The sequence below is a fragment of the Camelina sativa genome, chromosome 10 (genome assembly GCF_000633955.1).
Source record: "Camelina sativa cultivar DH55 chromosome 10, Cs, whole genome shotgun sequence".
Taxonomy (NCBI): Eukaryota; Viridiplantae; Streptophyta; class Magnoliopsida; order Brassicales; family Brassicaceae; genus Camelina; species Camelina sativa.
In genome coordinates, this window is record NC_025694.1 from 7,910,370 (window position 1) to 7,924,838 (window position 14,469).

The following is a 14,469-nucleotide window of genomic DNA, read 5'->3' on the forward strand; positions in this document are numbered from 1 at the left end:
TTAGTTCACTTCGTCCACCTATATTTGTTAGCTTTAATTGATTCATATGATCTTATAAGCTCAGGCAACATAGTTCAATTTTGTGGTAGATGTACCTCATTACTCATTAGATCCGACGATTTATTTTAATTCTGTAACTAAACTTTAACTTCTGAGCTATATAGACAAAATTCCCCAAATTTTATAAGATGAGTATTTGTGTTTAATTGTTTTCCTCTGAATAATTTTTTTTTTTTTTTTTTTCTGGTACATAAAAATAAAGATCTGATATTGACGCCTTTGGTGGCGAAGCACGACGACGCAACTCTCTCTCTCTCTCTCTTTCTAACTTTTTTTTTGGTTTCTCTCGGAGCTGAAGAGAGAGTTCATCTTCTTCTTCTCTACGGATCCAAAACAATGAATCGTCTCCTTTCTTTCTTCTCCATCGCTCTGATTGCTTTCCTCTGCCTTCATCATCGTGTTCACGCGTCCCCTTCTTCCGACTTCGAAGGTTTCGATGCTGAAGACGACGATGTCTCCGAAGACTCCAGTGAGCTTCACCACTCGCTTCGCCCTCCTCTTCTGACTCAGTCTGAGTCAACGGTTCTAGATCTGGAACCATCTCCCGAATCTGATTCTACTCCTCCGGTTTCCTCTAAATCGGATCCTCCGACTCAGTCCGTGAAGCCTTCTTCGTCAGTCTCTTTCGATTACTGGGATGAAGATGAGTTCGAAGGGTTGCCTGAGGAAGAGAAATCGACTGAATCTCCGGTTGTTTCCGATAACGCCACTCCTTCCTCCGATCCACAGACGCCAGATCTTGACTCTGCTTCTGAAACTGCGGATACTGAGGTTCCGAAGAAGAAGCAATCTTACGCGGTGGAGATCGTTTGCGTCTCTATCTTGATTGGTTACGCGATCAATTACTTCACCGGGAAACGTGAGAATGAGAATCTTGCTTTGGCTTGGGCTTCCAAATTTGGTCTTAAGGATACCATTTTTGAGAAAAACTTTAGTTTGCTTGGAGTTGGTGAAGGAGAGGACTCGCCTTTGTTGCTTAAAGAAGCGACGAATGTGTTTAAGTTCTACGCCAGTGGCCGTAGGTATTGCCATGGGCTATTGGCGACCATGGAGCTTAAGAGTAGACACGATCTCATCTCGAGGCTTTTTAACTCGGTTGTGCCTTGTAAAGATGAGATTAGTTTTGAGGTTTATATGAATGATGAATCTATGGATCACATTGTGTTTGCGATGGCGAGGAAGAAGGCGGCGAAAACGATGCACAAGGAGCTGAGGGATCTACAGAGGTTTGGAGGAATGGTGCCCGTTCCCGGGGGAAGGAAGTGGGTGTCGGATGAGTTAGCTGTGGTCTCTGAGTCCAAGGAGGTAGCTGGGGATATGATCACAGATGTTGCACTTGATCAGGTCAGATACTTTCATCTTTTTGGGGTTTTCTAGTTGTTTGATGATTGACGATGATAGCAGTTTAGTTTAATTTAGTTTTTTCTTGAACGCAGCCTAAATATTTGATGGATGAACATGAAATTCCATTGGTAGTCAACTGGTTAGATGCCTTACCCTCATTTGTGACTTGGGTTTTCTCTATGCTGAATTAGAAAAAGGAGCTATATTTACTCCAAAAAGGAGGTGCTTGATCAGAGTAAGAACTCCAATGATCAGTTGGCTTGACACTATAGCTGGGCAGTTAGGTTGAATCCAATTAGCATAGTCAAACTGTACAGAGATGTAGGGTGGAGGGAGATTTGTGATGTACTGCAAAATTCCTTAGGTTCCTCTTGTCATGATATATTTAGACCACATGGTACTGATATGTTGAACAATCGCTACCTGAGTTTAGTGTGTATGATGTTCCTCTCCTTTTTTTTTCATTAAAAGTTTCTGAAGAGCATTTGATACTGTGTTTTTCTCTGATGCTTGATCACTAATCAAAGAGTATCATGCGTACATGACCATTAACAAATGCCATTTCTGTGCTGTGGCTACTATTTTATTGTCATAAATTTCGAATATATATCTAAATTTGATTTGTCCATAGTGACACAGTTGCCTTGAGTGAATTGCTGCATAATTGTTGTCACCCACTCGCGTTATCTATGTCTGTAGATGTGGAAAATGGATATCGATTTTATTGGACTTGGATAGCTAAACTTTTCTTATTGTGATGCGTGGTTTTTGTATCTCCTCAAATTATCTGTTGTACTAATCAGACTTTAATGATGCAATTGCGCTCTGCAGGTCTTTGGTGACAAGGCTTTCGAAAGGTTTGGGAAGTATTTCATCTCAATGCATTTTTCGGATCAACATCCTGGCAAACACAGGAAGATGCTGCTTTTCAAGTTTGCCCTGCCTGATGCTAAAAACATGGATGATATGGTTCGGCTTATAGCGCTAATACCGTATTACATTGACTTAGTTGGACGCTACAAGCTCAGCTCCCAGGTATAGGGGCAAAGTTATTTTCACTTGCCCTTTGATCACTTAGTGGGTGGGACAAATTGAATAAATATGAATTTCTGTTTGCAGGCAAAGAACAAAACTGACGGTGCTAGGCAGAAGGCCGCTCAAGAAGCATACAAAGAACTTCAGAATGTGAGACATGAGGCGTTGCTGAGAAAGAAAGCCGAAAAGAAGAAAGTATTGGAGGAGGCAGAGGCAAAGCTTAGCGCCGAGGCACTAAGGAAGAAAGAAGCAAAAGAACGTGCACGCCAGATGAAAAAGTCAATGCCAAAAGTTAAGATGAGTCGTGGCCACTAGACTCAAGTCTAGGGGGGCATCTTTCTCATGCTTGCCGTTGGAATAGCTATATCTTCCTCTACTCCTGTTTTAGTCCTCGATTAGATATTTTCTTCCTTCATGAATCTCTCTACTTGCAGTTGATTTTTACTTCATTACGGTTATCCTTATAGTGGCACCGAGGCAGTGTTTCTGATAAGCCTCTAGAACCTCGTTCAATCATAATTTGAGTTTTGAAGTTGTAGGCTCTCGTTTCTTGTTCACTTAAGAAAGTAACATCCTTTGATCCTTTGTTCTCAGTCAGTTTGCAAAAGATGTGTTACACTAGTAATCATGATTCAATTTTTGTTTCAACTCAAAAATCCGTTGAAAAATGAATGGAGCGATCTTATTTTTTGTTCTATCGCTCAATGTCTCATTTCATCTCCGTGAAAGTTTCGTAACATAGACATATATGTTAGTCTCATTGAAGAAACTAGTTAAACTCACAAGTCACAACGATCAAACATATATGTTAGTACTGTGATTAGTTGGGGTTGTTGATATAGGCTTATATTTTTAAAATTAATTGTAAAATTGTTTTGATTGATAATTGGATGTCACTTTTAAGAAAGTTGCAAGCCATATTTGATCATCATATATGTATGCCTTAGTTGCACTTATTTTTATTAATATGTCTTGGTTGTATGTATCTTTCTCTTTGTTCAATATATATGAAATATATATACATATATATCAATCTACATTTTGTTTTTATGAATTTAGATCTATATGTATATGGGTAGTTATTAAAACTTATTTGATCAAAAATATGTATGTCTAGTTACAGTTATTTATTAATATGTCTTGATTGTTTTAGAAATCGCTAGACGCTAGTTCGGCGGTCGGGATGGACCTAGCGCATAGTAAAAAAATCATATATTATATGGGGATTAAACGGGAACTAAGTTTATGGTTATTTTATTAAATTAATAAAAAATAAAAAAATATAGTATTAAATATATGTATAATTCTGTTTATGTTAAAAGAAAAAATATCAAATAATATATAAAACTATAGACTCTGTCTTTAAAATTATGGTAAACACATAAAATGTAATTTTTAAAGAAAATTTTATGATTTTTATTAAAAGTTTGTACATTAGTTATTGTAAAACATCATAAACTCTTAATTTAAATGTCTAAATAACAAAAAAATATATATTAATATTAAATTATTGCATTTTTTGTAATTTTTATATACTTTATGTAAGATTTCAACATGTGTGTAGCATATGCTATTATGTTTATAAGAAGTTCAACATGTGTTTATGATATATATATATATATATGTAAGATATGATATATATATATATATGTGATATGATATATATATATGTGATATTTTTGTTTTAAAATATGAGAAATATGTAACTTTTCTATCATCTAAATTGTTCTTAATTTTTTTTGGATATTAGTACTACATACATATTATTCCTATATTATGAACATCAAGATGTATAGTTTTGTTTTCAATTTTACTTGTCATCCTTAAGATATTCGCGTATTTTGTATTTTGCTTTTATTTTTTATTCATTTTAAGATAAATAATTCACATGAAATTATTATGTAACTATTTTTTAATTTCTATTCACTTATTAATAATATTCTAATCATATATCATTTATCAGTATATAGTTAATTAACATATATACATAATATGTTTATATTAATTTATTAAAACCAAATTATTGTGAATTGTAAATATATATAAGTTAGGTTTTGGTCTCACTTAGGTATAATTGAATCAAATTTCATATGATTTGTATATATGACTTTCATCAATCATCTCGATAAAGCATCTTTAGTTTTCGATTAATCATCTCGAATAATATTTAATTTCATAATGAATCTGAATAATATAATAAATAATAGGTAAATTTTCTTGCATTTGTTGGAAAGGGGGAAAACTATCGAAGGAACTAAGAAAGCTATAAGCATAATTAAACGAAATTTTTTGTAATTTTTGTACAAGTTTTGAAGATACGTATTTAAAAGAATATTTATGTAATACAAACTATTAAATAACAAATTTATTCAATAATTTACTTAACTCCTTTTAAAAGTATATAATTATATTTTGTTATTAATTTCAAACCCACGTAATGCGTGAGACATTATCTAGTAATATATATGATTTTCCTTCCTTATATGCGCCTACTTTTCGTCAATCCAATCTACTTCTCTTCTTCTTCCCTTTACGTTTTAATCGACACACCACACATAGAGCGTGTATGCGGCTACCCCGACTGCCCTGTGATTGTTCAAAGATCAACCAACAAAAGGCGCCGACATCAAAGACCATATGACGTCGTTGACAGAATCATTCTAGGAGAGATACTAAGCCGAGTTCTTGAGAATCGATTGCCTCCCAATATCTTACTTGCGTCTTCGGATGCAGATTTTACTCAAACATTATGAGTGTTGAGACAGAACGGCTATAATTTAATTTTAGCTGCTAAGCCGTAGACAAGTGTGGCTTTGAGAAACGAGGTAATGCATGTATGGCGTTGGGAACGGCTATAATTTACTCAACCTTCCTTTTTTGTTTAGAGAGATCTTATGCTGCATATGTACAAATCTCGCATGTGAGATTGATGGGAGCTGAGCATAGAAATGGTGTGTTCTAGCTTCTCTGAGAATTGTACTGAGCTTAGTAATGTTAAACCCTTCAAAGCAAGTCTCAATTTTGGCAATGGGAATCATCAAATCTAACCATCTCTCGTTTGGGGTGGAAAAATCAAAGAAGCTATGCAGAATGTGTTGTTGTGGTTTTCTTAGATGCGATTCAGAAACATGCTTACCATTTTCTTACCCCTGTTTAAACTGGTCTTTGACAATTACAAATTTCATCTAATATCAACAAAATTGCACAATATACATATTAAAGAAAACGAAAAGATGGAGAACTACTACTACTAATCTTCGTATTGTATATACTTAAAGACTTAAAGATTACATAAACTGATTTCGCAAATCCCCAATACCAAGTCATATCTACCAACTTCTGTCCTTATAGAGACCCTCTCCCCTAAGTCTTTGAAACAATTTTAAAACAACGTAAGATCAACTCAGCTCCCACTTCTTCTTCCCCAGCTTCCATGCCTTGAAACTCTCATAGGGTTGTCTGCAAAACTTGCACGGTACCGGCCATCAGTTGATTCACAACTTGCATAGGATACTAATTAATATCAGAAGAAACGACCAATGATTCCAACTAGAAAACAGAATTCTGAAACAGTAAGGGCCAACTAACCATGTTTGTACTTATGAGGTACAAGTGAAACGCTGTGAGCCCTCCAACAAAGCACAGGGCAATAAAGCAATATATCATCAGAGCAACTGACCAAGGTGAAGCCTTCATTGCCCTCCACACAGTTCCGTGTTGATTATCCATCAGAATCTTGATGTAGAAAGCCGACATCGAGGACACATAGATGCAGGGAAGTGTTGACGAAGAAACAAACATAAAGTAATACCTATAGTTTCTCTGCCAATGGATACAACTTTCTAAGTCAAAGTCTACCCACGTAACAAAACAAGATTGCCCAATCAGCAGAACAAACAGATCTTGGCCTTTTTCAGATAGGAGAAAAGAAACCTCGGCCATATATATATTTTTTTTTGAAGTTTATCCTTTTTAAAAGTCAATATGCTTTTGAATGAGCTTACCTGTCCAATATATTGGCCCACCCACGGGCAATGATGATCAAAGTGCTCAACACAGTTGTTGCAGATGGAACAATGAGAGCAACGAGGAGGCCTGTAAAGCATACATGTATCACAGTATTTCACTCTAACAGAAACACCATTAACCATGACTTCTTTGGTCCTAGGAATTTGAACACTTGGTGTTTGTCTTCCATCAGCTGATATTGTTGTCTCATAGCGTAGTTCTTCCTCTGGTGGGTGCAAATTTCGTGGAACTATACCAGGATCTCGTGCAGATGTGAAGGAGAGGAGGATCAATACCTATCAAAACCAACTAGGCGATTCAGCAGGAAAAAAGTAAAAAGTAAAAAGTCAGAATGCCACGCAACATGTGACAGAGTAGGAAGACACAGTTTAAACTTCTAAGCCGGAGGTACAAAACGAACAAGAAACATCTTCAGGTTATATATTTGTAGCCAAGCAGGGTGCATAGCAGTTAATTAAACTCTGATGCTTTGTAAACATAACATCTAACGACCAAAAAAACAGCTGATAAATCTTGATGATAATAACCCAATTAAACAGAAAGAAACAAATGTAAATAAGTAGGAGTAATGAGATGGGCATGGAAGAAGGCTAGACTTACATAAATAGTGAAGAGAATTGCTACCACCAAGATAGCATAACCTGCATTGTAGGAAGAAAACTCATGGCGAAGATGTCTTGCCACAAATACACAGAACAAAGCAACTGGAACAATGATCAGCAGCAAGGTAGCAGGCAGTGACCTAGCATCTGGTCCAAATATCAATCTCCCACCAAGGATGAATTTCTGCAAAAAAGAGAAAGGAGAGAGCAAATCAAGATACTACAGACCATTCATTTAATGGTATTACCACACTGAGTTTTAAAACATGTACAGAGTCAAGGCATTCAAAACCAAAAAAAATTGATTAATAAGATAATGCTAAAATCAAAATGCAGTGTATACAAATTGAACAAGAATCCCAGCCCCTTTAAACCAACATACACAGCTTATGAATCCCATAAACCACTAATTATGTAATGTAAAGGTCATTCAAAATGGTTGTGAACCCACCAAGCCCTTACAGTTTTTCGCATCTGCAACATTAGTAGTTTACACGTACCAAAGCGAACCAACCAATCAGTGATATTTAGTAAGCTACACAGAGCAAAATCAACCAAAACCTAGTCATGGTCCTGATTCCTTTTTAGAGGATCTTACTCGATAATGGAAGAGCTAGAGAATGGTTGTGGTCTTCACAATTATTTTGGTTGGTATTATCGTCTCTGCCAATGTTTCTCTCTCTCACTCCAGGATAGAGATAGTTCCATCTCCATCCAAGGCGATGTTGTTGTTTAGTGCTTCAGCGACACCGTTTTAGTGCCCAGCTTGTGTTTTCTTGCGGCGGAGAAACCCGTCAATAGTCGTCCTATGATGATGAGACTCTCAGGCGGAGCAATTGGGTCTTCTTCAATCGTCGAATTTCGATCTGAGGACGTATTGGGTGACCAGAAGCTCGACGAGGCGATACCGGTCAAGTACCCTGCCGAGGCGAAGAGATTACTCGGTGCTCGCACAAGGCGCCAAGCGTGCTTTTCGGTGGCGATCGCCTCGCCGCTTTGCCAACCGCATTGTACGTCACTCTGTTCATTTACATACACCTTGGTATTCAAGTTTGGGATTTTCAAGTTTGTCGTTTCTTTATAAAAATTCGTTCCAAGTTTTGTTCTTTTCCATAGCTTATTTGGGTCTCTGTTTTTTATGCGTTTTTTTTGAGCTCTGTGAGTGTTAATATTATACATTTTTTATCCCCATCTGTTTTTGTGCTATGCTATCACATTTCATTGTTTAGTGAGCTTAACTGCTGCGGAATATTACTAATTTCAGTCACATTATACCAGATAAGTGATGATGAGAGTCGGATCTTGAAGTTTCAGGAGAGTAAAAGAGAGCTTTAGGATTTGTATTTGCATCTGTTTTGGGAATAATGGGGGGAGACTAGGAGGCATTCTGTAAATGTTCCCATCACAAGGACGCTTGTGGCTCTTAGAAGGGTTAGGTCATTGAGAGATCCATGTACCACTTCAATGAGCAAGTTTGCTTCTTTGCTTGACAATGTCAAATGGGAAACTGGTTCCAACAATGGGATCTCACTTCAGTTTGTGGAACATGGTGATGATGCTTGTAAAGTTGATTCTGGTCCTGGGGGTTTGATTCCTTTTGGAGGATCTTACTCGATAATGGAAGAGCTAGAGAATGGTTGTGATCTTCACAAGTTGAGCAGCAAGGTGGTAGATGTTGAAGGAGATGCCTCCTCAAGGAGTAGATCGCCTTCTACTGATAGATCTGTTAAAGGTAGGGAGTTAGCATGTAATGTGCCTTCAGTTAATCATGCTGAAGAAGAGGCTGCTTCAGGGGGAAGATATAGAAACCATTATTCAACTAAGTTAGGTAGTTCAGTTGGTGAATATGGAAGTCGTTTAGGTAGTCCAATGACCTCAACAAATCATAGTTATTATGGTGATGAAGATGTTGATTTTGATAATCAATCTAACCGTGGTTGCGGGATAACGTATTGCTGGTCAAGAACTCCGAGGTACAGAGGATCAAACCAATCCTCAGATGTAGAAGAGTATCCTTTACTACCTGGAAATGGAAATGGTGAGAGTGATGTAACGACACCGAGTCACGAAGTGTTGCCAAGGAGTCTGAGTCAGAAATTTAGGCCTAAATCTTTTGATGAGTTAGTTGGACAAGAAGTTGTGGTGAAATGTCTCTTGAGCACCATACTGAGAGGAAGGATTACTTCTATTTATCTTTTTCACGGTCCTCGTGGGACTGGTAAAACATCAACATCTAAGATATTTGCGGCTGCCTTAAACTGCCTTTCACAGGCTGCACATAGTAGACCATGTGGGTTGTGTAGTGAATGCGAATCATACTTCTCCGGAAGTGGCAGGGACGTGATGGAAATAGACTCTGGTAAACTAAACCGGGCTAGCTACCTCAGGTCTCTCATCAAGAGTGCATCTCTTCCTCCGGTTTCATCTAGATTTAAGGTTTTTATAATCGATGAGTGTCAGTTATTATGTCAAGAAACTTGGGGTACTCTCTTGAACAGTTTGGACAACTTCTCTCAGCATTCGGTTTTTATATTGGTTACATCGGAGTTAGAAAGGCTACCGCGTAATGTGCTCTCACGGTCTCAGAAATACCATTTCTCTAAAGTATGTGATACGGATATATCAAATAAGCTGGCAAAGATTTGTATTGAAGAAGGTATTGATTTTGATCAGGGCGCAATTGATTTCCTTGCTTCTAAATCTGATGGTTCACTTCGAGATGCTGAGATAATGCTTGATCAGTTAAGTTTACTTGGTAAAAGAATTACAACATCTTTGGCCTACAAGCTTGTAAGTTTACACATCTTTCTTCATACTTCTTTAATCACTCAATTCTCTTAGAAATGTTAGCTTAGTTTTAAAAAAGGAATATGAGTGTTTCTTTTATTCTGCAGATTGGGGTTGTTTCTGATGATGAATTTCTTGACCTGCTTGATCTTGCCCTGTCTTCTGATACTTCAAACACGGTTATAAGGGCGAGGGAACTTATGAGATCCAAGATAGATCCAATGCAGCTTATTTCCCAGCTAGCTAATGTCATTATGGACATCATTGCTGGAAACTCTCAAGAAAGTAGTTCAGCAACCAGACTTAGGTTTCTTACAAGGCATACATGTAAGCACCCCAATGTTTACATATCATATCAGCTTCATATTGAACCTGTCTTAACTCCTTATCATATATTGTTATACAGCTGAAGAAGAAATGCAGAAACTGAGTAATGCATTGAAGATACTATCTGATGCTGAGAAACACTTGAGAGCATCGAAAAACCAGACAACCTGGCTCACTGTAGCACTTCTGCAACTTAGCAACACCGACTCATCTTCTTTTGCAACAAACGAAAATGAAAGAAGCTAAAGAAGCAAAGGTCCTTGATCTATATAATGCCTTCTTCTTTTCTTTTTTTTCATTATCTCATTTCTCTTTTTCATGTTATCTTGGTTGGTTGCTAACTATATAACTTACCCTGGTCCTGTATCTAGACGCAGAGCTCTCCAGTACATCATCGGATTTTCCTGGTGATGTTGTTAAATCAGAAACCGCGGATTCTTAAGAGAAAAACTGTGTGGAAAACGGTTACAGATTTGTGCTGTTCTGATTCACTAAAGAGCTTTTTACTGAAACGAGGAAGGTTGACTTCACTTACTGTTGACAAAGGTATCTTATATTTTCTGAAGATACTCTGAAGTTTTAATTTTGGCTTGCGTCTCTGATAAGTTAATGCATATTCGTTTCTCTTTCAGGTGTGGCAATAGCAGAATTGGAATTCTACACACCTCAACATGTAGCAAGAGCAGAGAAATCATGGAAACTGATTGCAGACTCGTTCCAATCTATGTTAGGATGAAACGTTGAGATCCGAATGAATCTTGTTATATCTGCGTGTTCTCCACCAAAGAGTGCTAAAGCAGCAGCAAGTCTTTTCTTTGGACTTTTCAGTTGTTCACGTAGAATGCAACACAAGTCCTACCTGGCTGCTAGAACCGACTCTGATTGCGCATCTGAAAAGCTTGTAATTACAAATTCTCTGAGAAGTTGCCAAGGAAATGTCTCGAGGGCTCGAAGTGTTCGTTCTTCAGCCAATGCATCGTCTCGAATGAGCTGTTCCAGTGACCAAGGCGATGCAACTTCTGCTATGTGTACTCCACACATGCCTCCAGGTGACAAAAGGTAAAAATTGGTTTCATATATTTTTTTCAAAAGTAAGTTGTTTTGTGGTTTGGATAGCTACTCAAGTATGCTCTGCCTCTGACTTTGTGCAGGCTAGAAGACGACGCTGAGTATGCTCTGCCTCTGACTTTGTGCAGGCTTGAAGACGACGCTGACGTGTTGTGCTGGAGGAGAACTCCCTTAGGGAAGGTAAATATCTCTACTAGGCCTACGAATTCCGTTTGGTTTGATTTTTTTTGCCCACGGCTCTATAAGTATATTATCTACCCTCAAAATTAATGAGGACTTGGTAAAGATCTATGTCGTCGGAACCTTTGATGTTGCTGATTTGTGATGATCTGATGTCTTGTAGGGTCAGGGCGAGGCACAGAACAGCAAGAGCTCACGGCTTATTGGTCGGGTCCTTCCCTGCAGCACTGCATATTTGATGATGGAGGAGATATTAGCGGAAGCTCACAAGACAACGTAAGCGGATGTTCTGGCTGGTTCCGCCGAGTAAGAACTTTTGTGTGAAGCAACCGCATCTTCGGAGGACTAACTTTTGTGTGCGCCCTTTGCAAATCTATCTCTCAAGGGATGTTCTATGTTACCTATCTAATATTATATTAGTTAGAGATGTCAAGGCTTCTGCATAATGTCTTGTCTCCAGAGGTATCAGACATATATTTGTCAATAGTGTTGATGTGGTTTTGTAAATCTTTACTGTACTTGTACCTGTGCTTGGTAGTGATAGGCGTTGAGTAAACAATACAGACAAAGATAAGGATAAGGGAGTAAGCAAGCATGTCTTCTTTTTTCTCTCACCCATTATACTCCCATGTCCGTTTTTTCTTTTTTCAACCTCTATACATATTACAGAATGTTAGATTTATAAGAACTTGAGAGAAGTTTCTGAAAAAAGTTTCAACACATTATTCAAAAGGGTTCTTCTTCGTATAATCTTACATTTTGTATACGAGGCTTTGAATTTAGTCCGGCATGTTTGTTTGTGTTAGTGTTGATACTGACTCAGTATCAACACAGACTTCTTTATTCCTATATATAAGTTCCTTAGAGAAAATATAATTTACAGAAGTTTGCACTGAACTCTAATGGCAGCCGCAACGACAAAGCTGGGGAGAGCTCTGCAACAAAGACGCACCTTCGTCAATGCTAGAGTCAAATGGGTATGTGACCATCACCTCGACGAAGCTGTTCAGCGCGAGAAAAACCTCAAACAAGTTCTCTCTCTCAAGGATCGAATCGTATCGTCTCCTCCCAAATCACTCCCTCTCTCATCCCTCTCACTCCTCAAGCCACTCGTCAATCTCCACATAACCGCTGCCGCGTTTTTCCAGAAATACCCATCTGTCTTCTCCACTCATCAGCCTTCTCCTTCTCATCCTCTCCACGTTCGCCTCACTCCCCAAGCTCTAGCCCTCCACAAGGAAGAAGAAGAGATGATTCATCTCTCCCCGCTTCACCGCAACGCCACTGTCCAACGGCTGACCAAATTCTTGATGCTGACCGGAGCCGGAAGTCTTCCTCTCAATGTCGTCGATCGTTTCAAGTTCGATTTGGGTCTCCCTCACGATTACATCACTTCTCTGATCGGCGATTACCCGGATTTTTTTGAAGTAACGGAGATCAAAGATCGGTTAACGGGTGAACCGACGCTTGCTTTGGCAGTTTCTTCGCGGCGGAGCAGCCTCGCTGTGTCGGAAATGGAGAGAAGAGAAGCCGTCGTTGATAGGTCTCGTGTGAAAAAGGGGTTGCGTATAAGGTATTCGATGAATTTCCCCAAAGGGTACGAGTTGGACAAACGAGTGAAGGAATGGGTTGAGCAGTGGCAAAATCTTCCTTACATCTCACCTTATGAGAATGCCTTTCACTTGGGGTCGTTCAGTGATCAGGCCGAGAAGTGGGCGGTCGCAGTACTTCATGAGCTTCTGCACCTCTTAGTATCGAAGAAGACTGAGACAGACAATGTGCTTTGCTTAGGTGAGTATTTAGGGTTCGGGATAAGGTTCAAGCAGGCTTTAGTACACCACCCGGGTATATTTTATATGTCGCATAAGATTCGGACCCAAACTGTTGTCTTAAGGGAAGCTTACCATAAAGTATTCTTGATAGAGAGGCATCCATTGATGGGGATGAGACATAGGTACTTGTATCTTATGAGCAAATCAGGGAGAGTGAAGAAGCGAGACTATGTGCCTGGAATTGAGAGAAGCAACCAGAAAAAGAGAGCAATCAAAGCTTGTGAAGATGGTGAAATTTATGCACATAGCAGTCGGTGATCACACAGGATAGTCATATAGCCGGAATTTATAATGGAAATGATTTGAGTTTCTATGACTAGGTCAAGTAACTAAGGACAGCTGAATTGACTTGACTGTAGAAGCACATCTTCAGAGTTTGTGTGAAGGTCCTGAATTAGATTCTTGCAGACTCAGTTGGGCAATTGGAGTAAACATAACTCAGAGGTTTTGCTGTGAAAACCAGAAGGGTCTCGCATATTAAACTATTGCATCGGTTTGTAGCCACTGTCTATAGAATAGTTGCGTAGCGGATCCAACAGAATAGCTGCGTAGCGGATCCAACAGCTCATGTTTTCGCAGAGAAAGCCGAATTGACTCTGTATGTGTTAAGGTAAGTTTGACAAGTTTGCATAAGAAAGATTATATATTGAACGCCATGACGACAAGTAAAACGGATGCAGAGAATGCAGTTTGTAAACCTGCGCAGGGTTTCTTGTGTACTTTGGGAAGACACGACGCTTGTATGACTCGAGTAAGCATGCCAAGATATGAAAGTTAGAGACGTAAACAACATGACAGGTATGAGTCCCTTAATTACAAAACTATATTATAAGTTTATGATCAAACACTTGACCATAACAAGTTTGTTGCTTTCAGTTTACTAATTTGTTGTGGCAACTCAAACAGGGAAGCCATAATAAATTTATATGACCTAGCAGAACATATTATAAGATTGCTTGCATAAATAATTGTCCACTCAACGAACGACAATATTAAAATCATTATCAAAATAGGAAGTAGGTGAGAAGAAGAAATACACATAAAGAAACAAACTCACAGTCAACCACCTTAATAAACTTACTGTAGGTGAAGGAGCTGCGGAAGCTGGAGATGAAGCATTGGTACACGGTAGAGATAGTCTGCGTCTCTATCTTGGTTGGTTACGCAGTCAACTACTTCACTGGAAAACGTGAGAATGAAAACCT

The 14,469-nt window shown here is 38.5% G+C and overlaps 3 protein-coding genes and 1 pseudogene across 8 annotated transcripts; 3 read left to right on the forward strand and 1 right to left on the reverse strand.

Annotated features, from left to right (window-relative positions):
* Window positions 71-3,032, forward strand: LOC104717846 (uncharacterized protein At5g49945-like). Of its 2 annotated transcripts, XR_756307.2 has the most exons (4): window positions 71-1,404; window positions 1,497-1,543; window positions 2,236-2,439; window positions 2,524-2,647. XR_756307.2 is itself a non-coding variant. In XM_010435480.2 (3 exons), exons 1-3 carry the CDS (start codon window positions 397-399, stop codon window positions 2,752-2,754), a joined length of 1,443 nt encoding a protein of 480 aa, XP_010433782.1. In that variant the 3' UTR covers window positions 2,755-3,032. The 2 variants fall into 2 exon arrangements, 1 of the variants encoding a protein (XP_010433782.1); XM_010435480.2 differs by lacking the exon at window positions 1,497-1,543 and having other exon boundaries at window positions 397-1,404; window positions 2,524-3,032.
* On the reverse strand, window positions 5,567-7,254 carry LOC104717851 (protein S-acyltransferase 8-like; the record flags this gene model as incomplete). Of its 3 annotated transcripts, none has more annotated exon segments than XM_010435486.1 (4): window positions 5,567-5,898; window positions 6,028-6,261; window positions 6,444-6,743; window positions 7,069-7,254. In XM_010435486.1, coding segments are annotated over 4 exon segments (732 nt in total), but the record flags the coding sequence as incomplete, so codon positions are not given.
* LOC104720145 lies at window positions 8,436-11,723 on the forward strand (annotated as a pseudogene).
* LOC104717850 (protein ROOT PRIMORDIUM DEFECTIVE 1-like) lies at window positions 12,319-14,463 on the forward strand. 3 transcript variants are annotated; one of them, XM_010435484.1, is made up of 3 exons: window positions 12,319-13,874; window positions 13,945-14,062; window positions 14,351-14,463. In XM_010435484.1, exon 1 carries the CDS (start codon window positions 12,335-12,337, stop codon window positions 13,520-13,522), a length of 1,188 nt encoding a protein of 395 aa, XP_010433786.1. In that variant the 5' UTR covers window positions 12,319-12,334; the 3' UTR covers window positions 13,523-13,874; window positions 13,945-14,062; window positions 14,351-14,463. The 3 variants fall into 3 exon arrangements, with proteins under 3 accessions (XP_010433786.1, XP_019086679.1, XP_010433785.1); XM_019231134.1 differs by having other exon boundaries at window positions 13,971-14,062; XM_010435483.1 differs by having other exon boundaries at window positions 12,319-14,062.

What these genes read in the sequence shown, in the direction of transcription:
- LOC104717850 (XM_010435483.1), top strand. Translation starts at nt 12,335, where the DNA reads ATGGCAGCCGCAACGACAAAGCTGGGGAGAGCTCTGCAACAAAGACGC.
- LOC104717846 (XM_010435480.2), top strand. Translation starts at nt 397, where the DNA reads ATGAATCGTCTCCTTTCTTTCTTCTCCATCGCTCTGATTGCTTTCCTC. An exon ending in CAGATGTTGCACTTGATCAG is followed by an intron (nt 1,405 to 2,235) that starts GTCAGATACTTT and finishes TGCGCTCTGCAG; the next exon opens with GTCTTTGGTGACAAGGCTTT. An exon ending in GCTACAAGCTCAGCTCCCAG is followed by an intron (nt 2,440 to 2,523) that starts GTATAGGGGCAA and finishes TTCTGTTTGCAG; the next exon opens with GCAAAGAACAAAACTGACGG.